Raw genomic sequence first — 13081 nt, forward strand, 5'->3', positions numbered from 1 at the left:
TTGCTGATTTTCAGTGCCTTGCGTGGGTTTGCATACTTACGAAACTTCATTCAGAAGTGGATTGAAGCCAAAAGCATTTGCAATTGCTTTGCAAGCAGCGAGAGTTTATCCTGAAAGGATGGATTTGCGCTGAACTGTGAAAGCAATTTAATAGAATACAGCCTTCTCTTTAACCCTACACCATCGACCCTTCATCTTTCAGTAAATTATGGATTGCATTATTCAGATCTATCAACTTCAAAACACTTCTGAACTAAAATCATACACTCAATTCAATTCCCTAACACAAGTCGATTATGGTCTTATATGTAACTGCATAAATACCTACACTGATTCATCTTGATGAAGCTTTTTGTACTCGTCACATAGTATAAAGATTCCTGAACGATGCTGTATCATACCGTTTAGACTCTTCTGTCTAAACATAATGCAAGATGTTTTTATTTTTAATTTCTTCGCCAACTCATACCTCAGTATTGATAACAAAATAGTTTCCTAGCCACTTCATTTGCAAATATTTGTACGTTATATCATTCTCTTAGTAAAATATATTTTACAATATTACATGAAAAATTGCTGTATTTACCTACAGTGGAAAGAAAACGTCATGATCAGTTGCAAATTTTTATTGTGAATAACATTAGGCAATTACAGAATCTGTCTCCTAATTTCGTCATTAACATTTTGATTACTACGGGTTTTTACCAAAGAGTTTAACTTGTAAGACTTTTCAGCCTACTCTGATTTATATACTCCGCGACATTCTTACATAATGTAAATTTCTTCTTTATCTGTATCAAACTTTATGCGGTATTTTAATGGTGTTTGTAGTTTCCCAAGAGATGTTGACGTAATTAGAGCAAATATGAACCTGATAATCCATTTTTTATTTATATTCCGTACAATTTCTTAGACTTTTCTGATGGAATATTGCAGAGTAAAATTTAAAGGCAGAAAGGAAAAAACCTATTATGGAATGTTAATGCGTCTGATAACTGCCATACACCACATACCACATGCACCCAAATTTTCAACAAGTTAAGACGTTTATAACATTTCAGTTCCAATCAGAATGTTTGCAGTACGCCTACTTCCCTCTTAATAAATCATTTGCTTTTAATATACATAAACAGCAATTATACTGATCTACTACACAACCACTATTCATAAAAGTTTTCGAATGCAAAGGGTTTCATTGCTGGAAGATTTGTTGTAACAGATCTCACATTGATGGTCACGAGTAATTTCATTCACGAATGGTTTTAGCCGAATTATACAAATGTATAAAATGCTGTATACAGTCGACAAAAAAGAGAATTCTCGGGAATTACTATTCAGTATTTTCTACCTTCTTATGAATAAGGGGAACAACAGATTCTATCCACTGCCGTCTGAATGCAATGTAGTGACACCTATTTGGACTAGTTCACCAGGAACTGAAACAGTTCCTGGAGATTTATAAAGCTTCGGTTTTCCAAACACAGTTTGAAACACATTCATATTTCTTTCTTTCTTTCACTGTCTGTTTATTTGAATGCAACCTATTTCAGGTTTTCTGAATCCATCAGAAACATTAATATTTAGTAGCTCTATGACATTGTAATAATCCGCAGGCAGATTAAAATTTGTGTTCTCTAGTAACTGCACAGCAGTTCTCAAATTCATTCATGATTCAAAGTCTCTGACTTTTTGTTCTTGTCGTTTATTTTTTTGTCATTATTACATAATTTAACAAGCTAATGTGCATACAGTAGCTAAATCTATACAATTTTGTGTGACAGGGCATGATTATCTCTCATCCTTTTGTGTGCTATACTCTATTATATTATTTATTCAGACCTTGCCCTAGTATTCTGTTCTTCATTAACGTCATTCAATAATTTCATAATAGTCTTCATGATACTGCGTAGTGTTTAATAATTTTTTAGTTGTAAAAAACGTCTGCTACTATTTAGAAAATATGAACGCCGAAACGAACATAATGATAATAATTAAATGATAATTTAATGATAATAAACGTAAATTCACTAAATTTCTTAATTGACAGTAAGCTGTATTTAAAACACCTACGGACGTCCAGAAGGTCAACAGTACAAAATACAAAGAGGGCGCTGTAGCATATATCACATTTGACATTAAGTTACGGCATCACAGGGTTAGTGAATATTAATTTTCTGCCAACTCTCGGGAAGAAATGAAAGCAGCGAAAGACATTGAGTATTCAGAGTTTAAATAGGTTCTATATTCCTTTAACAAAATTTCGAAGTTCAGTAAGTTAGATATTAGAAAACTTTTACTTGTATATTATTAACATGTCCCTGAATTTCAAAGAACCGTTTTTAAAGGCCATGATAAGTACTTAAACTGCGACTGTATAACTCAGAAAGATAATATTGTAACTATTACAGGTTTCATGTAACTTTATAATATTGTTTAATTTACTCAAATTCGATTTACTGAACTAGCAATTTCTTATACGTATACTTGGGAAGCTGAAATGAAATATTAATTTATATTGCATTTAAACCTGAAATAACGTATGTTTTGATAAAGGTTCCAAACACACCTACTGGATTAGTTACAAGGCGACACTTAGCTCCGTTCATATTACAAAAATCCTTCAAGGAGAACTGCCCACCTAGAACTCTGAGGAAGAGGACAATTATCTGAAAAGGAAACGGAGCTGAGTTTGACTACTGACGTTAAGTTCTAATCAATTCCATGTAGCAGGGTATTTATTCACAAATTGAAAATCGTTCACCTGTTTGGAGCTCGAAGGTCAGTACCGTGTTTACAGGACATGCACTGAGCCTGCTGAATCCAGACCATAATCTCAAAGTCTATCTTAATATTATCCCCCATTTAGCCTTCGTCCATTCCTTTAATATTTTCTCACTCAGATACATGCATCTCTCATCTCTTCCATGAGTGCTACATACTTATTCCACTTTAACCTAATTTATTTAATCTCCTTAATACTATCTGCTAATTATTAATCTAATAAAGTACAATTTCCTCTAGCCTCAGAATACTTTTTCCATATGTTTAAAACATCAAGTTTCGCATGCAGATAAAATATAAGTTACAGAGAAACATTTTTAATCATATCGTAAGTTCGCATGTTCAGGACAGTGAGTAATATGTGACACCGCCTGTTCCGGTTACATAGCTTTGAGGTGCTTGCTGAAACGCACACATCGGCCTTGCAGGTACAAGGCACAGTACATGTTATATGTGGGAACACTGCAGACTTCTGCAAAGAGTGGTTCTGCCTACCCGTGTCAGTGTTTACTCTCTGGCCAGGTCAGATAACTAGGTTAATAAAGAGAATCGCTAGGTGCAGGTTCAAATTCTGCCCTGAGCATAGTCGATTGCAAACGTTTCATCCGATGCAGCTGCCATACGATAACTATCGAACCAGTTGTGTACTCTCCTTCACTTGACACAAAAGCCCTTATCATCACGGGTAGTTCAGTAACACTCAACCTAGTTAGTAAATTTTGGTATATAATCATGGTTGCCAAATGGTTCATATACGCTATACTTACGGGCAGTTAATCATACATGTAATCAACACAAAACAGTAATGCAAACAAAATTGCATTAAGGATTCCAATGTCGCCAAAATGCACGAAATTGTTCTCATCCATATTTTTAATATAAATTTACAACAGTTTCTGTTGAGTTCAGATTAAACTCGACAAAGCCACATAGAATATAGTCTGCCACTTATCAGACTTCTATAAGGCTAGAATATTCCTTAGTGTTCGCCATCATCACCGTCGTAAGAATCTCATATCTCAAGTAATTATGTTGGGCTTCCATTGTGTAAGTGTTCTTAATTAGAGCCACAAGGTTTCGGATGTCGGTTCTGCTTCCATCTTCAGATGGCCGATATGAGGACAAAAACGTAATCTCCCGGGCTTGCTGGACGAACTAATCTGGACTTGAAGATTTATGTCTTCAGGGTTGTTGCGCTATGTAGTCTGGACTTAAAAAATATTGTACTTAATTTTGACAATTTTCAGCCGAATAACATAGTATAATGACGGGGTACTGCAGCTGTGTCTTTATTGTTTTCAGGAGACGCGTGTCATCCCTATGAACCGTTCAGATGTCCTGGAGACGGAATCTGCATCTCCATCCAGTACCTATGCGACGGAGCACCTGATTGTCCTGATGGTTACGACGAGGATTCTCGACTTTGCACAGCCGGTAAGCAGCTTCTTGTCTACCACAAGATGCTGTATTATAGAACAGACTGATAATGAGCCATTTCACTCACTCACTCTTTTAACGCAATGTTTCTTTCTAGCTTCAGTTTCAAAATGTTTCGTTTTGCAACACGAATATTACGATTAAAATTGTAACGGCAAGTGGTAACATTATATCAAGCACATTTTGTTACCCGTATGTTGCATGTTGCCTTTTTCGTGAATTCTGATAGGCTACTAAGGGCATATAAATGCAACGAACCAAGCCACCGCCAGATTTCATAAGAAAGCGTTTAAAATATATATACAGGATAACAAATTACTTTCGTGCAGATGAGCTCTTATTGAAAATGTGGTGTAGTTCAGGCGGTCAAGAAATTCGCTTGTTTATTAAGCCCAAAATTTGATTGCCTTTTACAAACAAGGTTGCCACACGACCCTGTCCTGAGTCAAATGCCAGAAAATTATAAACATTATAATAATATAATAATACGTCTGACAGTAGAATCTAATTCATTATTTATTCCATTAATTTGTTATAGTACAAACGCAAGCTTTCGCAATCGCCTTCAATAAACCACGCGAAAACCTCAACTTCTGATTATTTTCGTCGGAATTCTGAATCCTATCTTGCTGAATTTTAGACATACTTATTTGTACGTCATAGACACAAACATTTATTTAGGAAATAAAGTACTATACAATAAACACTACAAATTAAATTGTAAGCGTGCGAAAGAAAGAAAGTAATAATGGATTAATATCGAGTATACGAACTTTCAGTAGAATGTGTCCGTAACGTATCATATTTGTTGTTTCCTTTCTTTAAATCTACATTTCTATTCACCACAATTTTACATAACCTCATAACAAAGTTAATTCAGTTTACTAAATAAGAATTTTCAAAAGTAAATTTAAGATGCTGCTTTCTGCGCAAAATAGCACTTTTACAAATACTGCATAACACGAAAACATTTAATAAATTAACTTATTTGCTAATTTTTACGGTAAAAAGTTAAATCACCTCTTTGTATACATTAAACGATCCCATATAAGTCGTGCTCAATTCCCAAGCTTTCCAACGTCACTATCACGTGACTTCGCTGTCTCCATATTGATGGTTATCTTATGATGTGATACAAAATGAAACCTCATTATGACGAACGCATAGTAACACGCCTATAAAGGAGTCACGAGAGCGAGAAAATCTTTCCAGCGTGAAAATGGAGAATGCACATCTCCTGAATAAATTATGCTTGTCTATAAATAACAAAATGACACAATTTTGGGCATGTTTGCATTTACCAAAATTGTTGTATGTCATAGTAGAAAAAAGCATTAGAAATGTCATAGCTTTAACTGATAGAAAAAATCAGTGCAAAGGCACCTTAAGATATTTATATATTTTATTAATTATATGAAACTAAAATTTGGGGTTGAAACGTCTATTTCCTTAACAAAGTGGCAGTATCGACTAAATTATACTTTACTTCCCACAGACGTTGCTTATATTTTTGTTGCATGAGGAGCAGTTTCGTGCTGCCGGTCTATTATAGCGGAAAAGTGCTGAATAATTGACGATCAGAATCGATATCTCAGCATGCGATAGTGTGCCACGCGTGTGCTGCTCGAGAAGAATGGAAAGTTTATTAGGTATCACGTCAGACGAAAGGAAAAGCAACAGAGTGTGTTTGCGTCATTAATTCGCTGCTTGTTGAGAATCGATTACCATTCCGACGTTCTAAGAATACAGTGGGCACTGTCAATTATTTTAATATTAATGCATCAGTACACAATGTACGATGAATTTATCTGAATAATCCATCAAAACTCCTTATCTAATATAATTTTAAATTTTACCTCTATGTCAGTTACAATTCTTGAAGTGATTTATACATTGATATCAGTTCTGCTCCATTTATGATGCAGAATTAAATTTTACATTCAAAAGCAAAAGCGGTATTTATAGTTGTTACAGATATTTTCAGTTCCAAAATCAGCAACATAATTACACCTATAATGAGTTGGTTAAGAACTCCTACATAACTACTTCCAACTGACATAGATAATCATTCAATGCACTGAAAGAGAGTCTAGATATTTATTGATTTTAAACGCGGCTAGTTCCACTAGTGACGTCATTCTTATAGCGTGGGTTTACCATCTAAAATTATTAATCAGAATAAACTTCCACCGAAAATGTCGCAACTCACTGACGTCATAATAGCATTAAACTTCTGTGGATGAGCATTACATTACCAGATTCATTAACTTTTACAAATACAAACGCAAAAATAATGTTCTCGGTACTGAAAAATGGCCGTACACTTTAAATCAAATATTTAAACTAACAGATACGGAAATAAATTTCTAAACAAATAAAGTTTTGCTAAGTAAACATATTCCAAAAGCATTTTGGAGAACATTAATGATAATAATAACAATAAACAAACAAATTTACAGGTAAATTCCGAACTTCGTGGAAAGTATAAACATTACGCGTAATGTAAGTATTTAAAACTATGGGCTTTAAAAAACTAAAACTTATCGTAAATACAACTATGGAACACGCAGATTTATTTGCCTCCATAAAATATATTTAAATAATTCTTTTGAATTTGTCTCTTAACGACGTATTGTATCAACAGCTTTATATTAAACATTGCGAAATTCTACTAACTTCACATAGACGCTGATTGGTGAGTTAAATACCATTTAACTGCTCAAATTTCGGCGACTATGCGCGCACTGAAGGATTAATTAAAATACTAACTCAAATTAAACAAAATTATGGCCAAATATTTCCTCCACAGACGACCCAATACTCATACCACGACTAGGCTGTGTGATGTGGAGACGAGGATGCCTTAGATCACAGCGGCCCTCCGTTACCCTCAACAACTAACTCCGAATATGCGAGTAAAATTTTTCTTCAAAGGAAAATATTTCTAGTTACGAAAAACGAGTAGTAAAATACTAATACAGACGGCACTTAATTCGTTGTAGTTTATTTACAGCGACGGTGTTTTGTTTCAGTCCCTCCTTTGCACTGGTAGCTACATTACTTCATGTTAAGTACAAGTGACTTGTTTTAAAAAAATTGTGAAATGTTTTGGAATATTCGATTCAGTCACAATTATTGAACTCAGAATCCCTTTGAGAGTGCAGGATTAATTTTATTTTACAACACATTCTGATAGACTTTTGATGTCACATATTGACATTAAAAATAATAAAGCTGTCATTTTATACTCTCTATAGACATTACAGAAACCAAAATAACTTTAATTTAGTAATATGTATACGTCTGGAAGAGACAAAATATAAGAGAATATGAAAATACCATTTTCAAAGTCTTAAAATTTAGATTTCATTTCCAGAGTGTGAGATAAGCTAAAAAATTACTATAGCGTGCAATAAAAATTAACTAGCACGTTGCCCTAAACACTCCATTTAGGGAGTTACGTGAGATATAAGAAATCAACTCATATAATACTAAAACCTAAATACATTATTTTACATCACGATGCCCTACTTCGTCATACTTAAACGGAAATGGAAATTATTTAGAAAAACACCAGTATCCAAACAGCATTACTGAATTTAATTACATATTCAAATAAATTCGCATAAATCAGCTTTAACATTGCTATTTACTTCTGTGAACTTCCTTTGGTCAGTTCAGTTAATCTTAAAGTCCCCCATACGTAGCCAAGAGGTTATTTGCATCCACATCGTAAGACTTGCAGCACTCGCACGTAGAATTGGGCGCGCATGCGCTTCGGCCTGTTGCACCCAATCCCTGGCTGGTATGGTAGATTGCACTGTGAGCCCTGACCCTCTCAGTCTGCACACTGAACCTTGCATCCCTTGTACCTCATCCTTTCCCCGGTGAGAGTAGCTCAACACCTCCACGCGGTCTCACTGGGCAGGGTGATACCCATCAGCACGGGTCTTTAATACACTGAGCTATACAGTGGAAATATGTTGATAACACAGTCCAACTTATTTTGACACTGAAAATTCAAAGATTTTTCAAGTCTTGATACGTTGTAAGACAGCAAAAAACTGATTAAGTGTGAAGTACTCAGTATAATAAAATGCCTTCAAATTGCGAAATGTACATTCAACCTTAAACTGCTCTGTCTACGTATTTATTTTACGCTGTCTCAGTATTTTGTAACCCAGTTACGTTATTTAATTTCAAGACACTGTCACCTTATGAGATTTTGGGTTTTCACGACGGTTAGATTTAAAGATGTAGTCTTTTGGTTTGTGACTCCGTGGTAGTATTGCAAGTGGCAGCAGACGTTTCAGGAGAAACATGCTGCCTGCAAACGTTTGGGCACCATATGGAGGCAGTATGATGGCAAACTTTGGCAACCATCAGCAACACTACACGGTATCATGGTGTGGTATTGAGATAAAAGTAATGCACGAGGCGTTAATGAAGAATACACAACAAACGCCTTACCCAAGTGACTTTCACAACTTAACTTACCCCGATGTATTGACTTCATTTAAAAATTTGCCCAAGTATTAACGACCTGTGCTGGAAAATGACATATGTGTCTGCATGCTTTCACATTATGCTACTGAGTATATTGAAAGAGCACCGTGTGTTTTTAAATTGCACATCTCTGTAGAAGCTGGCGTATCACCCTGGCAAAGTTTGAGCATATCACAGTCCCGCTTGCCCCTTGGCTGCACCTGGTAAGTACCGTTCTTTGCTATCTCACAACCTATCAAGTCAAAATTTCCTTTTTAAGCTTCTGATTGTTAAGTAGCGTTAAACCTATTTAAGGTGTTTCAGATATCCACAATTTCAGTTTATTAAACGTATGTTTATTTACCGCTAACAGGTAACTGATTAAACAGCATGTTTAAACGTGTACCACTCTTACCATTGATGGTAGCTGGAACTGAATGTCCTTCCATATCCACCCCACAATTAACCATTGTGCAGAATATCTACATATTCTTTCTGTTACGGCTTTGACAACGTCATATTTAGTTCAAGTCAGACGATCGTATAAGTCATTACAATGTTATTTAAACTGCACATTTACGATTAAAGTATGAAGTAAATAAAAATCTTTATTATCCTAAAAACCCAGTTCGTCCAAGAATAATAAAAAGAATAAAACAATTTTATTCTTCGAAATGTGTTATTTAGATGACATAACCATTCAACATGAAATGGGCGGGACATGTGGCACACACAGATAAGAAAATTTTATGTAAAAGTTTGGTTGGGAAATTTAAAGGAACAAGACCAATTGGAAGAAATAGGATGGAAGAACTTGGAGTGAATTCATCTGGCACTCCTGTCGACACGTAACGTGTGCAGACTGTGAAAACATCGTGGCTGGGTGTGTCCACGGGCTCATGCGTCACGCCACGACGCCGGACTAATTAACAGATGGTGGTTCTAATTGATTTAACTGGGAAAGAATAAATATACAAAAGTGTTTATGTTTAGGCAAGAAATTTAAATCGGGCTTTGATCTGTTTCCATGCAAATAATAATTAAATAACACACATACTTATTAGCCAGTCTGATAAGTATTTCTGTTGGAAAAACTAATCCTAGAATTCTTAAATGGTTTATTAGATTTCTCATTACAGCAATAATAAAAAAATTTCATACACATTCCGAGAGTAGTAAATATTAAATACTAAATTCAACCTCTCCGCGTCTCCCTACCCTATTAGACTTTAAATTCATTAAATACAAACAAGTATACTTTAAAGTGAGTACTATATGGTTGAAGAAATTCTTAAACATATGCAAAATAAGTTTAAATTCTGAAATTCTGTGTAGAATTTTGCAAATTTAACACGCTGTTCTTTGTGTGGCGAAGCATTATTAGCCCTCACTTAACACCGAAAATGAAGGACCACCCTTTGTCAGCTATCCGCGGCTACTTATTGAATATATTCTCAGCTATCCTCCATAGCTGGAGAACATTTCCTCCATCCTTAACCTTCGGTCTCGCGTAGCCGTAATAAAAACAAACTTTCTTGATATTGCTTTAAATCCTGTCTGTTAGGCGTTCTTTATTCTTATTCGTAACATGTATTGTTACGTGTTATCCTTAAACGTCGGTTTCCAGCTAAAAATATATCGTTATGAAACTTTCGTATCATTAATTTTATTATTGTTTATTTATATTCATTCCTGCGTTCTGAATAAAATCCGTAGGCAGAAGCACAACTCGAAACATAAAAGAGACACCCTGACAGAATTTTATGTTTACGCGATGTGAACACAAATTGGTTGTGCATATTGAACAAACACGTGGGGTGTTTGCATTTCAAACACTGAATATGGTAAACAGAAGGTAAATGTATTAAATGCGTTTATTCCCTCACAACGATTTTCCTGATAATATAAAATGAATATTTTTCTGCCTTTCCATTTATCGAATCATATGCTAAAGATCACAAGTAAGGACTGCAGTATCATTACAACCAAAAGAGACAAAATTATCTCACCCACATCCGGGTTATGTTCGGATTGAATCAGTTGCGAAGGTTAGCTACTTTAGTCTGCATACACTGTCCATACTATGAACATTATTTTCCAGCGGAAATACTATGGAGACAAATCCGAAAACGGACATATCAATGATGCTCTGGACTGGTGTTGGCGCAGTATCCGGTTCGATTTTCGTCCGGGTTACCACTTACACTGCCAATTCTTCGTGTATTTAACGCATCTCTTTGGCAGAATACGGAGATACTATTTTAATCTATAACTGCCTCCTTCCAAATCCTTAAATACTTACGAAATGTTTATTATCACGCTCCCGCCTGTAGATGACTGTATGCTGGGATGTTGCACAATGTAGTCTCGTAGGAATTTGCAGGCGTTTCTGAGGTGCTCAGTGCCTCCGTCATCGGGGCCATCGACCTAAGCACCTATGAAACGTCCGCCAATTACTACGAGACTACAATGTGCAACAATAAAGAATACAATTATCATCATTATATTAACCGCCGTCGAAAATCTCGCATATTGAAATCTCATTTAACGTTCTGTAGTTGAAAAATGTCCTTAAATATCTTAAGATTGGATAAAGAGTTCTAAATACTTTTAAAGTACTGGTATGGCTGAAAGTTTGGTAACTCTGCTCTGTTTATTTTCATCCACAGCAAAAAGGCCACCTGTGGAAGAAACAGCAAGTTTCCTGCAGTCTCTCCTTGCAAGCCACGGACCCAACTACCTGGAGAAATTGTTCGGCAGCAAGGCAAGGGACGCACTAGCTCCACTCGGCGGGGTTGAAAAGGTCGCCATAGCGCTCTCAGGTAAGCCCAAGCCAGAATCTTACAAGGGGCGTGGAGGTAAAACTCCACGTACTTATATTAAGTTTCAAACAGGAAAGGCGGGTGAGAGATGATTACAGGTACAATTATGCAGTACTGCCAGATCTTTCGCTTGATCTTCAATATCCCTGCAGCACCACACACATCAGAATTGCGTTTATTTTCGATTTGACAACAAGGTGCAAATGTAAGCCTCTCTCGACCTCTTCCTTGAAACAACCTAAGGTCATAGCTGTCCGTGCAATATCTGAAGGTTGTGTTCTTGGGTTTACGTTTTTAAAGACAGAGGAAAACGTGACAAACACGAAAAAACCACCTGAAATACTTTATTTTCGCTAAATTATTTATTGTGTACGGGCCGCAACGAGAAGCAGTATAAGAACATAAATAAGACTAACTGTTTCAACTCCGATTATGTGATAATCCTTGATATCTGCCAATAAATAACCCGCATTCTTGTCTGGATTTCAAGATATCTGGAGGGAGAAAGTAGGTCCGTGTGGGCAATGATCCTGCGGCTGCAGGTATTCTGAACGTAGATCGGAAGAAAAATCCGACAATGAGTTAATAAAACCTCGGCTATCCAGCCGAAAACCACACACGTTCCTGACAGAGTTACGGTTTACCGAAGTCCCACTGTCATGGGAAATTAATGTAGGGCATTAATTGTCTGTTTATCTAACTTCCGATTTATTCCGTTTCGTTTTGGCTCTGAGGGGGGGAGGGCCTTCAAACTGTTTCGAACGTTATCAGGGCTTCATCAAACCAGGCGTGGTTAACCAACTAGTTGAGGCTAACGCTCGCGGCGAGCGTCTAGTTGGCTGGTGCTAGGTATGACGCATTTTATATGATCGGTTCTGCTGAGTTCCAATATGTGGAGTACCATTTTACCCCGGAATTATGAAAGAAAACTTTATTTTTTTCTGTACAAGTTTAAGCCCGGCTAAAATGGCTAACATGAAAGCTCACCTTTTGGTAACTGTGCTTCTAAAAGAGTTCTTCTAGAATAAACGCAGCGACGGAAACTTCAAATTCAATACTTCGGAAACATTTCAGAAAATTCCAGGATTTGGTAATGCTTACGGAAGAAACTATGAGAACACAGGCGAAAAGAAAACCAACGAACAAACTTCTACATTAAATATCTACGGGACCCGCTTGGAAATGGCGAAGAAACTATCCTGCAGATAACTAACAAACTACACAGAGCAAAACCCTTTTTAAGAACTTAAATGTCATTCAGGTAATTAAGAAAGTTTCAGTCTTTTACAGAGCTCCAAAGTTTATTACTGTACTCGCAACAGTCCATTACAGTTCCCTGTTCCGAGCTAAATAAATCCAGTCAAAGATGTGTACCCTAATCATTTAACCCTTTGAAGCCAAAGCTCTTCTAAATAATATAAAAAAATTAGTCCTTACCTCAAACAAAATATTTCCCTATTATAAATACCAGTTGTTTAATGCTGTTTAGGGAAATAATCGATGTTTACACCGAGAATCAAATGAACCCATAAAAATGCGCTCTGTGGGCAAATTGC

The 13081-nt window shown here is 36.0% G+C and overlaps 2 protein-coding genes across 3 annotated transcripts in view; one reads left to right on the forward strand and one right to left on the reverse strand.

The window, feature by feature from the left end:
* Positions 1-13081, reverse strand: part of TfIIA-L (transcription factor IIA L) — a 156214-nt gene that overhangs the window by 116972 nt on the left and 26161 nt on the right. The window lies entirely within an intron of this gene.
* Positions 1-13081, forward strand: part of LOC110832288 (IDLSRF-like peptide) — a 67325-nt gene that overhangs the window by 42721 nt on the left and 11523 nt on the right. For both annotated transcript variants that reach the window (XM_022069147.2, XM_022069148.2), the window contains 2 exons: positions 4084-4215; positions 11373-11525. In XM_022069147.2, coding sequence (XP_021924839.1) covers positions 4084-4215; positions 11373-11525 — 285 coding nt within the window. The remainder of the gene's footprint in view (positions 1-4083; positions 4216-11372; positions 11526-13081) is intronic.

Source organism: Zootermopsis nevadensis, unplaced genomic scaffold, assembly GCF_977971745.1.
Source record: "Zootermopsis nevadensis isolate Lab colony 2312 unplaced genomic scaffold, Znev_1.0 Znev_ptg000028l, whole genome shotgun sequence".
Taxonomy (NCBI): Eukaryota; Metazoa; Arthropoda; class Insecta; order Blattodea; family Termopsidae; genus Zootermopsis; species Zootermopsis nevadensis.